The sequence below is a fragment of the Corythoichthys intestinalis genome, chromosome 2, assembly GCF_030265065.1.
Source record: "Corythoichthys intestinalis isolate RoL2023-P3 chromosome 2, ASM3026506v1, whole genome shotgun sequence".
In the NCBI taxonomy this organism is placed as follows: domain Eukaryota; kingdom Metazoa; phylum Chordata; class Actinopteri; order Syngnathiformes; family Syngnathidae; genus Corythoichthys; species Corythoichthys intestinalis.
The window spans coordinates 69,110,117-69,132,805 of record NC_080396.1 but is presented as its reverse complement, the minus strand read 5'-3'; the positions used below and the strand labels follow the sequence as shown (position 1 = coordinate 69,132,805).

Sequence of the window (22,689 nt, the reverse complement as noted above, 5' to 3'; positions counted from 1 at the left end):
TTGCACTAGTTGTTGGGACACCCCTCTGTTAATTGAGAGTTTGTACGCTCCATCAGCAGCAGCAGAGATGCTGCGATTGATGTCAACACTCGAAATTAATATTTCAATATCTATAAAATGATAACATCACAAACTTAGCACAAACGATTGACACCGTTTTTAGCCATTTTTAATCAAACTGGGGGGCTGGTTGACCTCAAATTGACTTATAAAAGAATTGTTAATATCTCAAAAACGGCAGCAAAAAAGTTTTTTCAGCACAAACTTTGCACAAACGAATGACATAATTCTTTCTATAAATAAAATAGAAAATAAAAATAAAAATACATTTTCTATAAATTCTATAAATCTGATGGGGGAGCAACAACAGAAAGTCCCGCCAAGAGACCCTGAGCTGAAGTCTGAAAAGTAGAACTACACTTACAAAATATTAAATGTGTATTGTACTCTCATGTGTATTTCTAGGGTGTCCTTTTGGAACAGGAGGGAGATTCCCAGTCACAGAGCGGGGCCACGTGGCTCGTGGACCCCAAGGAACCCAAGTGTACAATCAGCACTAAGTATGAGACCACCATATTTTGAGTGGACTTCCAGTCTTCCAGCTCCTGGCCTCAACCTTTCTCCTTCACTCCCTCACTCCGTGTGCCTATTGCTACTATTACATCCAACCCCCCCAAAATTTTCCCTTGAACACTTCCAGCCTGCAATCACCTTCACTTTTCATCCTGAGTCATCAATCTTCTTGGTGAGACCTTTCATTCTCGTTGCTTTTCCTGCTTCGCTAGGCGACGGCCGCTCTGACGTTTTTTCGCTGCTGACGCCGAGTGCTTTCACCCAACCGAGAAGCTGTACATGGATGCTGCTGTCATTTTTATATGTATCACTGGACTTGATGCAGGCTTGGGACTTTCTGCTTTATTGTCAGCAGTTGGTTAAGGTCCAAAATAATGAAATGTCCCAAAAAAACACTGTGATATGGTCCAGTAACTTACAAAGTTTGCATTGAAGCACTTTCACAAACTTCCAAAGTCTTTTAATGTCAAGTCTTCCCCTGTTAAGGCCTTCTTTGAAAAGTTTTGAACATCTTAACCCCATAAAGATTTGTTGGGCCACATTATTAGTATTTTGGTCTAGAGGCGTGACCTACAAAAATGGACGCCAGGTCTCTATTACAATTATGTTATTATTTTTTTAAATTATTATTAACCCCTGGATGCCTGAATTAACATTCAACACATATACATAAAGCATTGGAAGAACGCATGAAAGTTATTAATTGAAAATATATGTATTAAAAATATAGAAAATAAATTGAAAAACCCTAAAATTAAAACAACAACAACAAATCATCAAATACACAAAAAATAAAACTAAATATGAAAAATTAATACATGATTTAAATATATATGAATTAGAAATAATATTCAATATGAACAATAGAAAAGCATGACTTTATTGATAAATTCCTCCTTATTCATTTTTTTTCTCGGAAAATTATTTTCTTTATCATTGTTATTTGTTTTTGTTTTAATTTAATTTTCAGTTATTTCATCTTTACCATGTATATACATATATATATATATACACACACACATATATATATGTCTTGAATTTTCCAATTAACTGTAATTTTTAATTTAATTTTCTATACTTTTTACCCTTAAAATTTTCTTTTGTGACTTTTTATTAGTTTTTTTAAAATCCATTTTTTAGAGCTGCAACTAATGATTATTTTATAATCCATTAGTCAGACCATAAATTAAACAATTAATTGATTAATTAGTTAATGTTAGTTTTTCAATTAATAATAATAAGTTTTAGGCATGTTTTAAATAACAATAAAGACAAAATGGATTACTATTTCCTTCAAAAATATATATATTTTTTTACAGCTTCCTGACCTAACTGTACTGAAGTCTACAAATGTACTGTTTTAAGTACATAAAACTTGTAAAAGTTTTTAATAAAGGTTCTAAGTATAAAACATAAAAATAATTTCTCAGTACACAATTTGGACAAAGTCCTTCTTATTCAAACTAAAATAAAAAAACAAATTCATTGACATTTTTTTCTTGTGGGCGAAAAAAAAAGCGCTGATATAAAATGTGTCATTGACTCATTTATGCGTTTAATGCGTTAATGCGTTCATGTGTGTGATTTCTTTATAAAAAGAAATGAGACAACTTTACTATCTAACAATAACTCGAGTGCTAATATGCTTCTCCAAAACACAATACAAATGGACACTTAAAACACTGATTAGCATAATCGCAAACTACCTTAGCGCTCTGTGCTAAGTAGTAACCTCTCCATGTAAATGTGAACTGATGAGACAATTAAAAATCCTTGAATCCTTGAAAAAATACAAACATTAAAATTGGCTTAATTTACTCACCTCTGACAGAGGCACACTGGATCTAACGACACAAAAGACAATCTAACGCTCGACGCTTCATAATATTATTTATTCGGCAACCAAACAGCAACTCTCTCTCTCTCTCTTGCTCTAATCACTGGCACCCGCGCAGCCTCAAATTAAACACAAACAAGGACCCAAATGGGACTGCTCATAGGCAAAAATGGATGATCAAATTATTTGGCAACTAATTTATTCATCAATTTTAATTTATTAGTTATTGCAGCCTTACATATTTCAATGTTTAATTTTATATATACTTTTTGGTATTTTTCAATTTCCTCTAGTCACTTTTACTGCATTTTAACTGTGTACATGTGTTATCCTCCCTGTAGCTGATCATAACCCTCACCCTGTTGCATGATGGGTAGGATGTTTTGCGTGGAAAAGCAAGAGCACGGCCGACCATCACCAGTCTGAAGAGGGCGTCGTTGGTCAGACCGCACCTCTTTCATCACTTCACTTTCACTAGCTGCCCATCAAAAATGTCTCAAGGCTTTCAGAAGGCTTACTGGACTCATCTAGATCTTCTGAAAGTGAGGGGAAATTTGTGGTTGAACTTAAAAAAGAAAAGTAATGCATCATTTAATTTGTCCTTTAAAATCTCATTCTCAACATGTGTAACTGTGATCAGCATTTTCTAAGGAGCGTTTCCTCAATTTAACCAAACTAAATTAACGCAAAATAACACTACAAAGATGTTTTTCAGGTTTGTAACAGGGTACAGCTTTGGCATCCAATCTTTCTTCCATGTTTTTTTTTAACATATGGATGCCTGAATTTACATTTTGCTTATTGGCTGCCATTGACCGCACTAGACCTCCAATCCATTTTTAAAAATGGAATGGACGTCAAGCATTTTCAATGGATGTTTTCATTATACATTTAATTCTTATTTTACCAACTACCGAAACATACTCTGTAAATACCATACATATACCTGTCAGTAAATTGGTAAACAAATATACATAAAAAAGCATTGGTGGAAATACGTACACAAAAATAATATATATATATTATATACAAAAGTATTTTTTATTACTGTATTTTTCGCACTATAAGGTGCACCACATTATAAGGCGCGCCTTCAATGAATGGCTTATTTTAAAACTATTTACATATACTAGTGTAAGCTGCACCACATTATAAGGCGCATAGAATGGACAGTAGAGGCTGGGGTTAAGTTGTGCATCCATTAAATGGAGCTGCGCTAAAGAGAATGTCAACAAAACAGTCAGATAGGTCATTCAAACTTTATTAATCGATTAAAAACTAGCATTCTGACAACTCTGTTTACTCCCAAAATGAATAAACAGCTGTTTTATTATTTTTCCCGAGGTAAAGTTAGTGACGTAGTGTTTTCGTAAGACGGCTCACTTAACAACAGCAAGGTATAACATAGTGTAGTGTACCATAGTGTACTACGTGCGTCACGTCATAACTCGAAATTACGCAAGGCAAATTTATTTATATAGCACAATTCAACAAAAGGCAATTCGAAGTGCTTTAGATCACATGAAGATCATAAAAATCACATTAAATCAATTGAACGTAAAAACAAAGAAAATCAAAACAGGAAATAAAATTATCCTTAAAAATCGCATTTAATCACGAATAGAATAAAAGAATAAACAAAAAAATACTACTACTACTACTACTACTACCAATAATAATTGAAATCAGCAATAGAGATAAAGCACAAGAGGAATAGATAGCAAATAGCTTGAAATACATATAGACAGTTATGGATATGCTGTGCTAGATTAAAGCGTTTTTAGCCCTGATTTAAAGGAGCTAACAGTTTGAGCATACTTCAGACCTTCATGTAACTTGTTCCAGAGGTGAGGAGCATAATAACTAAATACTGCCTCACCGTGCTTGGTTCTTGTTCTTGGAACATACAGGAGACCGGTTCCAGATGACCTTAGTGGTCTAGATGTTTCTAACAAATCAAACATGTATTTTAGTCTAAGGCCATTAAGTGTTTTGTAGACGAGCAGTAGTATTTTATAGTCTATCCTTTTACTCACTGGAAGCCAGTGTAACGATTTCAAAACCGGTGTAATGTGGTCCAGTTTCCTTGTACTTGTGAGGACTGCAGCATTCTGTACTAGCTGTAGCTTCCTGATTTTTTTTTTTTATCAAGACCTGTAAATATACCGTTGCAATAGTCCAATCTACTGAAAATAAATTCATGCATATGTTTTTCTATGTCTTGTTGAGTCAGAAGCCCCCTAATTCTACTACTATTTTAATTACTATCTCAAGCCCCCCATTTTCTGTAAAATGGACCCAAAGGTGTGCCATTCCTTTGCGCTACGTTTGCGCTAGTTGTTGGGACACCCCTGTTATTGAGAGAGTTCGTACGTTTCGTCAGCCACGACGGAGGTGCTGCGATTGACATCATCACTCGAAATTAATATCTCAATATCTATAAAATGATAGCAGCACAAACGAACGTTTTTACAGCACAAACATAGCATAAACGAATAGCACCATTAAGTCGGCAGCTGCTTACCATAGTTGCGAGACCTCGATTCATATATAAAGCGCACCAGATTATAATTCACACTGTCAGCTTTTGAGAAAATTTAAGGCTTTTAGGTGTATCTTGTAGTGCGGAAAATATGGTATTATTATTCTGTTTTTGAATTCAAAAATAAAAAGGGAATTTAATCATGAATTCCTTGTGTATATACTGTATACAGTATATATATATATATAAGGCGGAAAACACTCAGGTGACATGAAGTTCCGCTTTGAGACACCCCAATTTGGCCACATTTCCAAATTGTCATATATGCATGTGTGATACATTATTGAAAAGTCCAAAATATCAGTTTTCTGGGGTAAGAAAAATATTACATATAATATAACAGGAGAGCATTTAAAAAAAAAAAAAAATTTTTTTAATCCCTAAACCCTAATTTGAGGTGAGAGCATGAGAGAGCATAATTAAAGACATCATGATTTTAACGAGAAATTATCACCTACTTACCTTCTTTCGATCCAAAAACTCTGTGTTGCATTTTCTCACCGAGTGTCAAGACACAGCTGTGAATGGACATAGCCGGACTTTATGGGGATTTTATGGGTGAAACACGGTATTATAACAAGGGTCGCAATGCAGAAATCGCAGACATGAAGGAGAGGTCGAGGTTCTCTTTTTCAAATATTTACCCTTTTAAACGTTTTTCAATTTTTCTTTCTTTGGTTCAATTATTTATCATCTAAAATATCGGAGAAAATGCAACGGTAAAAAAAAACAACACAAAAAAACAATTAAGTGATTGTTATGAAGTAGATATCCATGACCTATTTACTACACTATTCTTTTCGTTGTAACGTAGTTTAAGAGTGTAAAATATGCGAGTAAATAATTTTATAGAGTTTTTTTTTTTTTTTTTTTTTTTTTTTTTTAACTAAATTAGACATCAATTAATGATTGTAAGCTTAAAATGATAGACATTTCAAATAATTAATATAACTACTTTTTATGGCTGGGTTGAAACAAAAGCATTTGCGCAGTGTCTGTAAACTGGGGTTTCCAGGGTAAAACGGACAAATTAAAAATAGTTCTGGGGCTTGATGCGCCATGAAACTGCTATGACAGCATTCTATCAAACACAACAACTCTTTTGGCTTAAAATACAGCAGTTTATTTTAAAGTGTGGTGTAAGAGCAGAAACTGCTTTTTCAGCCTTGTCTGTGTTTTCTGCCATATATATATATATATATATATATATATATATATATATATATATATATATATATATATATGCATATATCTCATAATTAAAAAAAAATATTTATTTTTTATTTTAATATTTTTAATTTTTAGCAATGTATTTCTGTATAATTTTCTATATTTATTATTTTTTAATCAATGCTATTTTTAAGGATTTATGTTTTTCTCCGATGCTTTATATTTGTTAAATGTAAATTCAGGCATCAAGTGGTTAATTTTCTAGGGCATTTTATTCAAATTCAGAAACTTGATTGGTTTCCCTGCTTCTTTGTTGAATTAATCAAGCAAGATTATTCACTAAACCTGGCATGTAGAACGGTACTTTGCTGATATATATATTTTTAATTTTTTGTTCCTGCAGAGAAAAAACAAAATAGGCAGCAGCAATTTCCTACCTGTTTGTTGACAGTTTATGGTACTTGCTTGCCGGGTCGATATGTACAGTATACTTCTACATGAGTATGTTGATTTACATCCAAGACTTTAACCACGAGTGACTCTAATGTTGGAAATTCTGTAAATTAGTTTGGGTGTTCACTAAGAAAGGCATAATAATCCTATTTTTTATTGTAGTTGTACTGGTACTCATTTATGTTGAGCACTGTACATCTTTTTTTGGTTTGTTTTTGCTTATGCTGTATTTGGTACGTTTTTAGGCCAGTTGGGTGAAATTTATGGTACACTGTCTTTAAAAACACGCCGGTGACGGCACAATCGGCCCTCAGCATGGTCCCATTTTGCCTTTGCACATCACTGAGGATCAGAAATAATATTTTTGGATGAGTACAACGCGAATAATATTGTACATGTAACTAGTCTTTATTTTGATACTTGAATAAGTTTGGCTTTTATAGATCTCTACAGTATATATGTATATGTATGTAAGTATGTATGTAGTTTTTGACTGGTGTCAAAAAAGATTCAAAGGACTATGTCTTATAAAGTAACACATATCTTAGTGAATGCCCTTGATTACACCTTTAGAGGCTGAGCGAATAAGAGGGACCTCACTTCAGGAACAAAAAGATTGTACATGATCTTGGGCTTCCCGTTTTTGTATGATTATTTTCATAATTGTGCAATTAATAAATTGTGCAGTCTGAGAGTTTTTTCCTTTTGTTTCCTCACCGAATGTTTTGTTGTTGTTGATGTTTAAGTTGCAATATTTGACAGGTCGATGAATATGTGTATGCATATGTCATCGAACTAGTTGTACAAACAACCAGTCACGTGCACAGATGCTAATGGGACAAGTGGTCAAACCATTCAAAATTGCCAAAATTTTCATCCATTCATTATTTTAGTAGTCGATTAATCTATCAACTAGTCAGTTCGAATAATTGAGAAATCGGATTAGGAACATTTGATGCGTTGCAGAATAAATTTTAGGTAAATCATTTAAATTATATAAAAAAAATATTAATGAGGATCTAAGTACAACCATAGAATAATTCGGATAGCAAAAGTCTGCTAGCTTAATTGCTATGAAAGGGAATTAAAAAAAAAATTTTTTTTTTTTAAATGTATTTATTTATTTTTTTTACGATGCGCTTAACAAATCATTCAAGCACATATTCCCCCACAAAACAGCTAAATATACCAATAAACTAAATTACAAATGCATTAAAGAAACATTAGCTCAAACAAAAACTTACCTTATGTTGGTCTTAACAGTGGGCAGCTGTATTCAGACATGTTAAATGAGTTTTGTCATATTCACTGTTGCCACTAAGGACAGTTTATCCACCCAAATCAATAAAACTAAATGCAAACACTTCCAAAACAAACCATTACAAAGCCACTCTAATTAAATGAACACTCGAAGCAGCAAAATGTTTTTTTTTTTCCTTCTAATCGAATTAGTCTAGTTAATCGATTAATCGTTGCAGCACTACTATGAAAAAACTTATGAATTCATTTCAGTACATTTTCCTGTTTATTCTACATATTAGATTTTACTTTATTTTTGCCAGAGATGCCCACAGTGGCGATACCACTTTACTAGTGATACACTACAACGATAATCACGAGACCCCATTATTCCAATCAGACGTAATAATACAGTCACATACAGTCACAGACTACACACAAGCTTACAGTCGGAAGTCGTGTGATCACATCAGCCTGTTTCATCACGTGACGTTTTTAAACACTGTAAAAATAAACTTTGACATCGAGAGCTGCCATTAACATTACTCGAAAGCAGTGTCGTTCTCGGCACCCCTTTTAATTTTCGTCTGTTTTAGTCATCTCAAAACGTGTCTTCATCTAGTTTTTGTTGAAGAAAACTTAAGGCTGATTACATCTTGTTTTAGTCAACGACTACTCAAAATGCAATGATTTTTACTCAGACACCAGAACAAAGTGCAATTTTTTGGTCGGGGATATCGCATACTTTTACTAGTTATTTTTCATGTGAATGTGTTTTTGATGAGAAATGAGCACTTTACGTTATCATTTTTGAAGTTGCGTTTGGTCAGCCATTTTCAAAGAGCCAAAATTAGCAAAGAAGGCTTGCCAAACCTCATGATTTGATTTCGATGGGTAAAGTTTCAGCCAATAGTCTTCCAGAAGTGGCAATAGCAACTAAATTCAGTATATTGGTTTAGAGACGGGAACCTGCTGTGTCCTTCAGCAGCATGCTTAGGTCTGAAGGGGTTAAAATGTTTTCGTCAGTAAACTTGAAAAGTTTTAGTCCATGGATAAATAAATAAATATTTATAATATATGGCGGAAAATACTCAGGTGACTTGAAGTTCACCTCTGAGACCCCCAATTTGGCCAACTTTCAAAATTGTCCGATATGCATGTGTGATACATCAATGGAAAGCTTAAAATCTCAATTATCTGGGGGAAGAAAAATTTTGAACAGGAGGCCATTTAAAAAAATAAATAATTAAACAGCGAAACCCTATCTGGAAGTGAGAGCATGAAAGAGCAGAATTAAAGATGCCATGACTTTAATGAGATATTATCGCGTACTTACCTCTTTTCGATCCAAAAACTCCATGTAGCATGTATCACACTTGGGGCTTAATGCGCCATGAATCTGTTATGGCAGCATATAGACATATTGTTCTATCAAACACAACAGTTGTTTTGGCTTAAAATACAGCAGTTTATTTTAAAGGGGAGTGCAAGAGCAGAACATGCTTTTTCAGTCTTGTCTGTGTTTTCCGCCATATATAAAAGGTTTCCAACAATTTCGAATGAACATTGACAGACGAGCACATATTGTAGCGTCTACAAGGACAACAGCATCTTTGTGATAAATCACAATCATCAGGAAAACAGTACAATATTTTCAATTAATAATACCCACCTGGACGGCATAAACTGTATAAAAAAATATGGCGGAAAACACTGAGGTGACTTGAAGTTCCGCTCTGAGACCCCCAATTTGGCGAAAAATTTAAAAATTGTCCGATATGCATTTGTGATACATCACTGGAAAGCTTAAAATCTCAATTTTCTGGGGGAATAAAAATTTGAGCAGGAGGGCATTTAAAAAAAATAAAAATTCAAACTGCAAAACCCTATCTGGAGGCGAGAGCACGCAAGAGCAGAATTACAGACGCCATGACTTTAACGAGATATTATCGCGTACTTACCTTGTTTCCTTCCAAAAACTCCATGTCGCATGCATCGCTAAGTGTCAAGACACAGCTGTGAATGGCCACAGCTGGATTTTTGGGGGATTTTAGGGTGAAACATGGTAATATAACAAGGGTTGCGATGCAGAAATATCAGACATCAAGGAGTGGTCGAGATTTTCTTTTCATATATTTACCCTTTTAAACGTTTTTTTTTTTGTATTTTTCTTTGAATCGATTATTTATCATCTAACATATCGGGGAAAATGCGACAGTAACAAAAAAAATACAATTTAGCGATAGTTCTGAGGATGATATCCGTGAGTTTATTACAGACGCCATTTTTTTTCATTGTGACGTAATTTGTTTAAAAGTTTAAAATATGCGAGTGAATAATTTTTTTAAGTCTTTTTTTTTGTTTTGTTTTTAACAAAATGTTAGACATCAATTAATGATTGTAAGCTAAAAATAACAGACATTTTTATTCATAAATATAATTACTTACCTTGTTTTCATGACTGGGTTGAAACAAAAACGGTTGCACGACGTCTGTAAACGGGAGTTTTCAGGGTAAAAGTGCCAATTAAAAATAGTTCAGGGGGCTTCATGCGCCATGAATCTGCTATTGCAGCATATAGACATATTGTTTTATCAAACACAATAGTTGTTTTGGCTTAAAATACAGCAGTTTCTTTTAAAGAGGAGTGCAAGAGCAGAAACTGCTTTTTCAGTCTTGTCTGTTTTTTTCGCCATATATATATATATATATATATATATGGCACATATATACATACACACACACACATATATATATACAAGTATTTGATACACTGCCAATGGGAAAACCCATTGGCAGTGTATCAAATACTTGTTCTCCCCACTGTATATATATGTATATATATATATATATATATATATATATATACACATACGAGAGTTTTAAAGACGCTTGCCCTTAGCATTAACCTAATGCTGATGCTATACTAACACTACAGGTTACATTTAGTGTGTGATGTTCACACAGCAAGTCACATAACCAGACACTGTTACGGGCAGGCTAACTACACATGAAATGTCCCACATTGTGAACATGTGACCGAAACTATTGCACATTTCGTCTCGTCAAATGAAAAATGGCATTCGTCTTGTTATGTTTTAGTCTCCCAAAACACCTTTTTAGCTTGTCATCTTCATGAAAAAAGTGTTCATTTATGAAATATTTTCGTTATCGACATCGTTTACGAAAACAAAACTGCTCGAAAGCGCAGATTTGAACCTATCTTCCAATTTTTATTTGGCATCGATAGACCTAAAAAAAACGGAGAAATGATGGTTTTAATTTTGTGGTGGTAAAAGTTGTTTTTGGCAGCCCTTTTCATTTTTGTTTCAGTCTTTTGGATGAAAATACTTATTAGTCTTACCCCGATAATATACCAGATGCGTCAGCGGCGTGTTAACATCGTCAACGCACCACTGACGATCGTCCCCAATGGATGTGTTTTATGAGTAGAGTTTGTGTTGCCTGGTACACCAGACTCACCGCTGTTCCAGCTATTGAGTCTGGCCACCATTCAGCGGATACAATTTCCAGGGCGGAGCAAGCCACAGCAAACAGACAGCGGAGTGTACCAATCAGCGACGGGCAGACACGACGTTAGTAAAACGACGAGGGCAGGACGAGGGACTTGCGCGCGGAAGTAAACATACGAGGAGAGCGGAGTTTATTCAACATGGCTAGCGCGAGACAGACTGTTGTCAATGACTCGTGTCGATGTGTTTTTGGTAATTTAAAACTGATTTTACCGTGGATTGGAACATATTCTCGGCTCTCCTGTTCACCATCTGTGTTGTTGTGGAGACGACTTTCGACGCGCAAGAGTGACGTTGCTCGTTAAGAACACGTCACGCAAATAAACGAATCTGATTTGTCGATTGATTTTGTACCTGCTCGAGAGGCCGTTAATGGGCTGGTTCCCAGACTTTTCTCTCAGTGTTTGAAAAATACAGGGAGAACAGTCTGGCCGTGCCAGGCAAGAGTGTGTGTGGAGCGGCTCAATCTGTTCATGCGAGGACAAGATCATGCGAGTGACCGAGAGTAGAGTGTATTTAAAGATCACAACACAACAACCATTTCTTTCGTTCTGAAAGAAAGACGAAAAAAGTCCTGTGCCAAAGAGAAAAACCATTGCAGTGACAAAAATTTTAACATATTTTCAAAATCTCAATTTTTTTTTCTTATGAAAGGTTTTAAAAAGCTTTACCTGTATTGACAAATGTAAGTTAAAGCGCTATGCATAAATTAATCAAATGTAATTGCATATTATTTTGAAAATTGACTGGATCCACTGTGTTTTAACACAAATGCCTTCCGGTCTACCTCGTTCGACTGACGGTGGAGGGTTGCGTCTCCTGACAAATAAAATACTGTGCCGGTCGTTTTGTGTGCGACGCGTTTAACTGCTTCTGGGATGCGTCTGATACGCAGCCGCTCTGCAACTGGTGTGCCCTCGCTGCTTGACTTTAACGGTCGCGTTTCACTGCGTTGACCGAGAAGTCTGTGGCGTGCCTGCTATATTACCGCGCTTAGCCATATTTTGGTCATTTCAAAATGTGTTCGTCTTCATCTAATTTTAGTCAATGACTACTCAATGTTTTCGGCCGTAAAATTCAAAACTTTCAGTCAATAAATAAATCCAACTATTTCAAATTATAATTGACAGACGAGGACATATTGTAGTGTGTAGTGTGTACAAGGACAACAGCATCTTTATGATCATTCACAATCGGCAGGAACACCGTTCTTTATTTTCAAATAATTAAACACACTTGGATGCCACAAACATTATGTAAAAAAAAAAAAAAAAAAAAAGATGTCCGAGAGTTTAAGACGATGTTCGCCACCCTACATGTTAAAGCTAACGGGAATGCTATGCTATCGCCACGAGTTACATTTAGTGTGTGAAGCAAAACTGCATACTCTCTCTTGCCAAGATAAACACATATTTGATTGGCTGATGACTTGACTTGAATACACACACGCACTCACAGCCCCGACAGAAATACATACAACATGTCGATAACATGCCACCTCCTCCGCCCCGTTCGAAGAGGAAGGATAGTAGAAGTTTTTTGGGCCAGCAACAGCCACTGTCGGTAATGTCAACAGACATCAATGTTGTGGGGGTGAGAAACACACCGCTAGTTTTGCTAGTGAAAGTCCGACTCACATCAGAGTTAGCATGATGTTAAACTGTGTGAATTTGCTAACCTGCAAAACTCGAGTAGGAAGCTGCTTAAAGAGACGTGTCTTCCTATATGTGTTTTCTACTGTTTTTATTTTTTTGGGTTGTTCTTTTGTGTGTTTTCTACTGTTACCGTTAATTAATCGGTGAGAAATGAACCAAGGTTTACCCCTTTTTAAAGCAGCCCAGGGGAGCTTTCATTTTTTGTTGGACAAAATCAGTAGTGTTTTACCTGAAGGAATGCTCCATTTTCAGTTATTTTTGTTATTCCCAGACTAAGAGGATTTTTCAGTTTTACATATTTCTTTATTTAGACACACGAGTTTTCAAAAAGCAAATGTTTATTCTTTGCATTCCTAGATTGTTAAGAGATTATTAACAAGTTTGTGTTTAAATATTTTTTTTATATACACAATAAAGGGAAACTCAGACTTAAAGACTTGTAGGCTCTAATAGGTCACAATTGTTCTCTTTTACTAAAATATTTTATTAGAAACACATAACACATTGCCATTGATTTAAAACCTATGTTATTTAGTACATATTTTGACCTACAAAGGGCGCCATGTTTTATGCGTGCAATGGACGCTCGGGGTGGTGACATAGTTTGTCACTGTCATTAGACGAACACTATCGGTGTACTGCAATTCATTCTACGTGCCGAGACGTCAAACACATGAGCACATCGGTTAAAAACGGCAAGTACTTACTATTTGGGTTTTTATTGAATCCTTTATTACCTTTTCATTGCACAAAATACTTTTTGTATGTGTTTATTGTAGTAGCTTTAAAGCATATTGTTGATCTGTAGACCACATTAGTCACGTCACGTATTTAAACCACCCTTATTTGATATTATTATGTTTAAGTACTTTCTTTAGACATCTTTAGTATGTTCTGTCCGTATGCATCTAAACAAAACTAGCTGAAAGCGCACGGTAGTACTTTGGGTGTCAAATTTGCCACTTGTAGCACGTTTCGCCGGTCTAGCACATTTTGGCAGAACACCGTTTTTTTCTCCTTGTCTCGTATCGTCTCATCCCGTCTTTCCTGTTCATTTTTCTTTTGCTGCTCGTTCAGTGAAATATCAACAGTGCTGTCATTCTCATTAATATTCCTCTCGGGTTCAAATTGAAAGGGTTGAAAAGATGACATGTTTATGTCGCTAGAGTCATACTTTGGAAGCCTGGCAGCGTAACCATGTGACGTCACCGCGCTGCGATGTCAACAACAAGGGTGGATTAGTTAAACTAATCTTACAAATTGTATAAAATCGAAAACATCAAGAGGGGTTTTCATATCAAATTAATTTAACTCATAATAACGTTTATCATTAAAAAACTACAACTCTTTCTATCCGTGGATCCCTTTAAATTATGTTCAAATATTGCAATTTTGCTAATAAAATGCTGACATTAATTCTGGAAGTTTTCAAAATGCGTCTTTAGTAGTTTTTGAAAACAAAGGTTTAAATCAAACGGTGTGTAACCTGAACCATTACATATGAAAGTTAATATAAGTCAATACAGATTTATTTGGCATTGATCATTTAGCCTATAAATTTCTTAGTTTAAAGTGAACATACAGTTTATGCTGTTATATTGTCCCTACGAATGTTGAGACCAAAGTTACGCCCTTACTGATATGGCAATTCTATCATCATCAGTAAAACTATTATAGTGCCTGTCTATGACTAATGTTTCAAGCATATATACCTGGTTTAGCTCAATAAAGTGCTCTTGGCAATAAATAGTCCGACAGTGAAACCTAATAGCAGCAATTGTGGCATCGAAATGTGGAGGAACCTGATATCAATCTAAACGCTTAAACGCTTTGGCATGTTGCAAACAGACTTCCTGGGTTTTGCTTTGTTCTACTTTATTTGGACACCGTTGAATTCCTGTCATGCCACATGTCAACTCTGGTTGATTGCCAGCACATGACCGAATGTCAGGAAACTGATTGGCTAAGCACAAGACAGTTCTAGACGACATGCCCCACCCTTTTTTCAGCTTCAGTGGAGGCAGGACGCACCGCCACAGAGATGGATTGACACCCAAACACAGTTGACCTCGACGGGCCATGTCCAACTCTGTGGTGAGTTATGATTTAACTCTACTACACTCATAACTTCATTCCTCTGTTGAGCTCTTTCGACCAGTATTATACCTGTTTTACTGTTATGTTGTTTAAAATTATGTAGATTTTTAAATCTCCAGTACATCATTTACAAACGTTTTATAGCATTTCCTTATTTCCCACTCTCATTTCTAATCTGGATAGCAGTTTTTCAGGTAAAATGAACATTTCTTTTTATGACAAACACACGTTGAGTGTGTAATCAGTGATCACTTTGCTTAATAGACTGAGTTAAGTGTAAATATTTGTCCATGAAACCCTGTAACAGGACAAGGTACTGTACTGAGTTTAAACATTAATCAACCCTCGTGAATTACACAGCTTATGTTGACTGTTAACCATGAATGCTGCAGTCATCTTCGGTTCGAAGGCAATTGTTACATGTTGTGAAGAAAAAAATCTAGGCCGACTGCTATCTGCGTGAGACTTTTCACTCTAAAGCATGTCCTCCTACTTGTATGGCTGAGCCACAAAATGTTTCGTGTGCTTCAGGTTCAACGCCCAGTTACTGCATCACAGTGCTCACGCGGTTGCGGTAAAGGCATTTGAGCAAGCAAAGTGACATTCCACTCACTATTAGATCCTGAGTCAGTTGTGGGTGCACCCTGCTAGTTTACTTCCTGCGCTCACAGGTATTGGCTGATAGAAGCCACTCATTCTGCAGATTGTGCTCTTAGGAGGGAGAGTAATTTGCTTTGAGGAAAAAAAATAGGAGTGGACTACAGTATGATGTTGTATTATACTTACATGATGGATACCCAGCTAAACCCTCTGGTAGGACTGCACAGTTCTTAAATTGCTGCCTCAATCTCAGTTCTTCCGCACAAAAGCATGTATGTTAGTTGTATTTAGGACTCCAAATTGTCTTTAGCTGGGAAAGGTTGTTTGTCCATATGGCTGGTGACCAGTTCAGGATGTACAAGTCAGGATACCTCTTGTTATTTGCACTAGTGAGCCACCAAAGGGTAGAAGCAATGTTTCCTCTAATTTTTCATGTGTCTGAGCAGACACATAAGATCCCTGAGCACACTGAAGAGTAGACCACAGTGAGCAACATCAGATATGTACGCGGTGGCCACACACCAGTATCATGCCTGTTCAAAATCTTGGATCATATTAAGTTACATGGCTTATTAAAAGAATGAAATTACAGCAGCAATTTTCATTAGATTAGTTTTACTATAATTGATTTGGCCCACTTAAAAAGTCAAAAATCTCTATGAGATTTGTACTATGTTATATTTGAGAGTCCTACTTTGGCCTGGGTAAGGTCCAATTGTGGCATGGGCATGTTAATAAATAGGTAATAAATAAAACATAATGAACAACCACATTGGGAGTATATCAAACTCCAACATTAAAACTATTCAGAATATAAGGACACTCAAGATTCCTATTCTCAGTGTCTAAACAGCTATACATGACAAGTAAAAAAAAAAAAAAAAATCTCTCCCAGTTTCACTGCTTGTTGTTCTTTTTGCACATACTCCGACAGCCATTCCATCTTAAAAGAACCGCATTTCATTTTTAATTTGGCTTGATGAGTGTAGTATCGCTGCCCGTTTGTTTCGCCATGATTAGAGGTTAGCATTTGCGTCTTTTAACTCTGCTGCACTATTTTTAGCTAGCTAACATGCACGGAGCGTTTTGGACATGGCACAAATGCGCAATACTGTCAATGATATGATTTGCGGCGTAGCATAAGTGAAGTTAACTGTATCATATTATTGGCTAGACACTTGTTGCTCATTGAGTTACATTGCAAAATCGTACAGAAAACAATTTTATTGGTCTAATTAGCTAGATTATGTCAGTTCTAAAATTAGATCTTAATACGTTTCAGTTGAATTGTATTTTGTGCACTGCATTGATTTTCTTGTGCGCTGACTGTGCAAGCAATGCGCGATTGTGCAAGCACGCAGCTTAAAGGGAACATTGGGTAGAAGTCACTCTTTTGTACAAAATCAACCACGTTTATTTTCTATGCTGGCCAACCCTAATTAATGAATTGTAATTCCATTTCAACTGAAAATGTTTTTTTTTTTTTTTTAATTCTGCCAGATATCCCGAATCCTTACCTTGTAAATAAAACAAAAACAAATGAGAAATACTTTTGGTAATACCTCTACTAATATACTTTTGTTGACTGGTCATCTTATCATTGGGCTAAAATGGTATGACTACACTTAATGACTGTAGTATACAGTGAATCTGAGAACAGGTACTCTACTACTACTACTACTACCACCACATCTATTGTTTTAAAATAGACATATCATTTCAACACTAGACCCATTGTTTTTTTTTGTTTGTTTTTTTTACTTTCTTATTCAGTGCACTTGAGATCCTTCCACAATTTGATGAACTGTCCCCAGCCTCTTCCTTCACTGCGTGATGTCGACAGGCGACACTTGGCATGATGACCTTGCCTTGGCACCATTGAGCAATAAGGCCAGCACTGGAAGCTATGATAGTGTGATCACCTTGAACTCTGTCTGTGTAAGTCAATTTTTTCCTCTACTGACTGGTCCTGTATCTAATGTTTTGAACACTACTTGTGCACATTAAATGCATGCCCTTTTGCAATCCAATTATTTCATGATGTACTTTGGATGAGAATGTGCCCAACCCTATGGTACATTTTTCTGCAGAGCGAGGACAGCATGGAGCACTTATCTGCTGAGGAGAGGGCGTGCATCATGTATCTGGAGCAGACCATTGAAGCACTTGAGGTGCAGGAGGACAGTGGACTATCCAATGATGAACCAGACTCAGGAAGTCTTCTGAAGAAGATGGGTCTGAATTCAATCAATGGTATATAAGAAACTGATTTATGGGCCTATATTAGATAGTTTTTTTTTTTCAGCACCTACATCAGTACTGTGTTTTGTCTTCTAGATACTTCCGCTTTTGACTTTGAGTCTGGAATGGAAAAGCGACCTGAGACCTTGCCTGCAGTTCCAGTTGGCTTTCCATTGAAGGAGTCTGACTATATAACATTAACAAAAGAAAACAGAGCTGAGGATCATCTTTTAAATCAAACCTATGAACCAAACCACACCGTTGCCCCTGAAGCCAGCACAGATGGTCTTACAACTTCAACAACTTCAAAATTCATATCACGACCCCACTTTCAGGTTACCGATTCAGTCACTGATAGCAACATTCCACTCGATACAAAGGGACTGTGTTCATCCACCATTGGAGACTCTTCATCACTGACACTCCCTTCAGTCCCTGACAATCCCTACGCTCTTGACATGGATGTAGGTCTGATTCCCCCTCCGTCTGACTTTATGGATGATCCGGTACCTGATTCAAAGTTTACGGATCTTGGTCCGGAGTTTGTTCTAGAGAATGATCCAAAGCCTAACAGTGTCAAAGCCCCTTTTCACTCCAAGTACAGCATACCAGTCTCTGCTGACCTGAAGGGATTTTACCAGAATGCCTTAAAGAAGAATCCTTCAGTTAGCCCCTCTACAAACCAAAGACATCCAGACAAGCTTCCAATCATCACACGTCCGAGTCTCCCTGCTTTGGAGCCTGTTCTACCTGTGATCCTTCATCCTGACTCAACAGAGCTCAAGATTCCACCCTTTGTGGCTCCTAAACCAAAAAGATCTTCAATCAAGATGCCATACCACATGCAAACATCAGAACCTAATTCACCCATTGGTAATGGTGACCGCCAACTATCAGACCAAGACATAGTCCACATTCAGGCCCTTCAGAAGCTTGGCCTGCTTAAAGATTTGAATAAAGATTTGGACCCTACCCTGAATCATAAGCTTTCACCACAAACTCGAAAGTCATGGGCAGATCTACCATCCGCATGCAGTCCGTCACTTCTACGTCCATCCAATCGAAAATCATCATTTATTGCATCAAGTCATGCATCACTAGGCTCCCCCTCAACTACCTCAGCTCCCTCTTCATTCACTGAGCGATCCAGACATCGCTTGTCACATCGTGAAACATATCCCACGAACGATGTTTTAACAAGTTCAACTCATACTCAGGTGAAATCCCCTCGTCTCACGTCTTCGGATCTAATCAGACAGTTAAAAAAAGTCCCAGGTGCCCAGTCAGGTGCTGTGGAGCACTCCGACCTCCAATTAAGCCAGCCGACAGCTCATCAAGACAGAAATAGCGTTGAGCGGTACCTTAGTCATGCCGACAGCCATGGCTTTCGGAGACGGTCTTCCTACAACTCTGCCTTGCAGCACCCAGGGGGCGCTAACAATCTCCGGCGGTCACATGGCATTAGTGTGCTGATAAGCCCTCGGGATGAAAATGGAGTGGACCCAGAAGCCCTGAAGAAACTCGGGACTAAACAAACCCTACATCCCTCTTAAATTACCATGGAGTCTACACAAAATGGCCTGTAAATAAACACAGACATCATGTCAAAAGCTGCAGCGAGCTTATGTATTTGCCAGAAGATGGCGTGAGCTTATCGACGCCCGGACATTGCAATCTGTATGGACATGTTAATATCTACTTACAGTACCTTATCACCTCATAAGTCTTTGTGGCCATACTTATTCTAGAATCTGCTATTTTGGTTGTAAACATGCACACTATTGCCTATATTAAAACTGCCAGGGATTTCATATGTATAGGCACTTTCACACTGTACGAACCATCTGCAGATCCTATACCTTTTTTGGGGCCGATGATGTCATTTGCTGTAGTACTACTACTCTTAGATAGGATCTTTCCCGTAGGGCTGCAGGACCTCTATTGTTTGGTGATTCGCTGAAATCAGATGCTACACCCCTTGCCATATTTGCACATGTCAAGAATCCCCCATATTGAAAAAAAACAACCAAAAAAAACAGCCTTGTATATATGTATACAGTAAACACTTTTAATATATTATAACTACACGTCGCCTCCTTTTTATCTTCTGTCTGCTCTCCTTTCTCCTCCATGAAACGAAAAAATGTCGCTTGCCTTCCAATCTGATCCGTCATAGTACTAAGCCTGTGTGCGGTTCCAGTTTCATCGTTAGATCAGGGGCGTCACTAGAAAGTCAGAAATAGCACTTTAAACTATATATAATCAAACCAAACTACATGTTTCTGTAAAAAAAAAAAAAAAAAAAAAAAGAGTTGTATTTATTTTTCAGCCATCAGTATTCAAAATCACTATTGGAACATCCCCTGTCAAAAGTCAATTCACCTTTGCTCATGCTCAACTTCCTTCTCTCCTTCACCTCTTCCTGCACTCTGCTGCTGTAGTTTGTCTGAAAAGAAATGGGGTTATATCACTGAAAGTGTTTTGCAATTAATCAGCGTTTCTGAACTGCTAGATTGTGACCTAAAAGTGGTTAATGTTGCTTAGGTGGGTTACCTAGCCTACCTTTCTCATTCCTCCTTGCTGATTTATCCTTGCTGCGAGCAATTAGCTTTCTAATATCCATTTGTAAGAGTAATGCTGTCTAAATCAAATAGAAATAAAGAAATAATACATCTTGTTACAAATTACAGGGACTGCAGTAGCAAATAAAATGCTTGTAAAACATCTGAAAATCAAGATGAGCACACTTACAAAATTGTTCGAGGTTATATCCCAAAAACAGACAATTAATTGCAGATTACATACAGATTAATTTTATTAATTTGGGTCATATAAATAAACAGCAATAAATAGCATCAGTATTTATACCGTTCAAATAGCACATATCATATTAACACAGAATTAGACAACGCTCTCGAGTGAGAGCCTCTCACTCAAATTGCATTTAATTGTCATTCTATTCATAGCCAGCTAGCTAAAATACGGCAGCTACTACTTCAATTTGCGACCAGAGTTGTTTAACGCGGTTAACTACCCGATACGTTAAGAGTAATGTTGAACCATTTAAATTCACAGTTCATGGGAACACAGACAAGCACAGAGGTAAAAACAAACAACAAGGATAGGCAGTTTATCTGGCACTAACCTGTAAAGCTGGTGGGGAGGTGTAATTTGCAACGTCGATTGTATGATTGGCAGTTTGGCACACACACACGATAATATTGAGTCTGCATTCATGTGTTGTTCGAGTAATCGAAAAATGATTCTATAAAAAGCACCTAACAGTCACTCAACTTGTGATGTATTGTTGGAGCATTAAAATAGGCTACCCTTGTTTGTAGCAATCACATTTTTATCCCACATTGCGACTTTACAACACATCACAAAAATTTTCCAACTTGGAAAATCAGATCTCCCGACACACATGAACGTATCATATCTCCCAAAGGTGCGTCACGGAACTGTCAACTCATATACCTGTTACAGCCAAAGTTATGTGCATAAATTTCCATATTAAGGAGCCATGTGCAAATTGTGGTATATGGAGTCATTAGAGTAATAAGACCATACAGTATTAAATGGGCGCATTCTCTAGATTATGCTATGTAGACTGAAAACTCCAAAGACGTTTTTTTTTTTTTTTTTTTTACCGGTGAAATTTATACTGGGGCACAGCAGATCAATACTGGAGCATGTGCCCCAGTGAAATAGTGAAATATGTCTGGCGAAACCCATATGTTAGATTCTTAATGTAGCCGCCAATGGAATTACTGTCTCAGTTTAAAGACGAACCCCAAGAATTTCTATTATGTGCAGCAAGATCATCATCATCATCATCTTCCGCTTGTTCCGGGGTCGGGTCACGGGGGCAGCAGCTTTAACAGGGAAGCCCAGACTTTCCTCTCCCCAGCCACTTCAACCAGCTCCTCCAGCGGGATCCCAAGGCGTTCCCAGGCCAGCCTAGAGACATAGTCTCTTCAGCGTGTCCTGGGTCGTCCCCGGGGCCTCCCGCCGGTGGGCCATGCCCGGAACACCTCTCCAGGGAGGCGTCCAGGAGGCATCCGAACCAGATGCCCGAGCCACCTCAGCTGGCTCCTCTCAACGTGGAGGAGTAGCGACTCGACGCCGAGTCCTTCCTGGATGACCGAGCTTCTCATCCTATCTCTAAGGGAGAGCCCGGACACCCTGCGGAGGAAACTCATTTCGGCCGCTTGTATCCGGGATCGTGTTCTTTCGGTCACGACCCACAGCTCGTGACCATAAGTGAGGGTAGGAACGTAGATCGACTGGTAAGTCGAGACCTTTGCCTTTTGGCTCAGCTCCTTCTTCACCACTACGGACCGGTGCAGCGTCTGTTACTGCAGACGCTGCACCGATCCGCCTGTTGATCTCCCGCTCCCTCCTACTGTCACTCGTGAACAAGACCCCAAGATACTTGAACTCCTCCACTTGGGGCAAGACCTCATTCCCAACCCAGAGAGGGCACTCCACCCTTTTCCGACTGAGGACCATGGTCTCGGATTTGGAGGTGCTGATCTTCATCCCAACCGCTTCACACTCAGCTGCGAACCGCTCCAGTGAGAGTTGGAGGTCACGGCTTGATGAAGCCAACAGCACTACATCATCTGCAAAAAGCAGAGATTCAATGCTGAGGTCACCAAACCGGACTCCCTTAATGCTTCGGCTGCACCAAGAAATTCTGTCCATAAAAATTATGAACAGAATCGGTGATAAAGGTCAACCTTGGCG

General features: G+C 37.4%; 2 protein-coding genes across 11 annotated transcripts in view; both read left to right on the top strand.

Moving 5' to 3' along the window:
* The window catches only part of LOC130912014 (ankyrin repeat and SAM domain-containing protein 1A-like), a 153,170-nt gene extending 145,901 nt beyond the window's left edge, over window positions 1-7,269 (top strand). For 6 of the 9 annotated variants that reach the window (XM_057829732.1, XM_057829737.1, XM_057829736.1 and 3 more), the window contains one exon: window positions 466-7,269. In XM_057829732.1, coding sequence (XP_057685715.1) covers window positions 466-582 — 117 coding nt within the window. In that variant the 3' untranslated portion in view covers window positions 583-7,269. The remainder of the gene's footprint in view (window positions 1-465) is intronic. The other 3 variants (XR_009062517.1, XM_057829734.1, XM_057829731.1) reach the window with 3 other exon arrangements.
* A 3,438-nt stretch (window positions 7,270-10,707) lies between these two features.
* LOC130912015 (specifically androgen-regulated gene protein-like) lies at window positions 10,708-22,112 on the top strand. 2 transcript variants are annotated; one of them, XM_057829739.1, is made up of 4 exons: window positions 10,708-15,096; window positions 17,514-17,637; window positions 17,790-17,952; window positions 18,037-22,112. In XM_057829739.1, exons 2-4 carry the CDS (start codon window positions 17,533-17,535, stop codon window positions 19,491-19,493), a joined length of 1,725 nt encoding a protein of 574 aa, XP_057685722.1. In that variant the 5' UTR covers window positions 10,708-15,096; window positions 17,514-17,532; the 3' UTR covers window positions 19,494-22,112. The 2 variants fall into 2 exon arrangements, with proteins under 2 accessions (XP_057685722.1, XP_057685721.1); XM_057829738.1 differs by having other exon boundaries at window positions 17,473-17,637; window positions 18,037-22,111.
* Window positions 22,113-22,689: the final 577 nt, after the last annotated feature.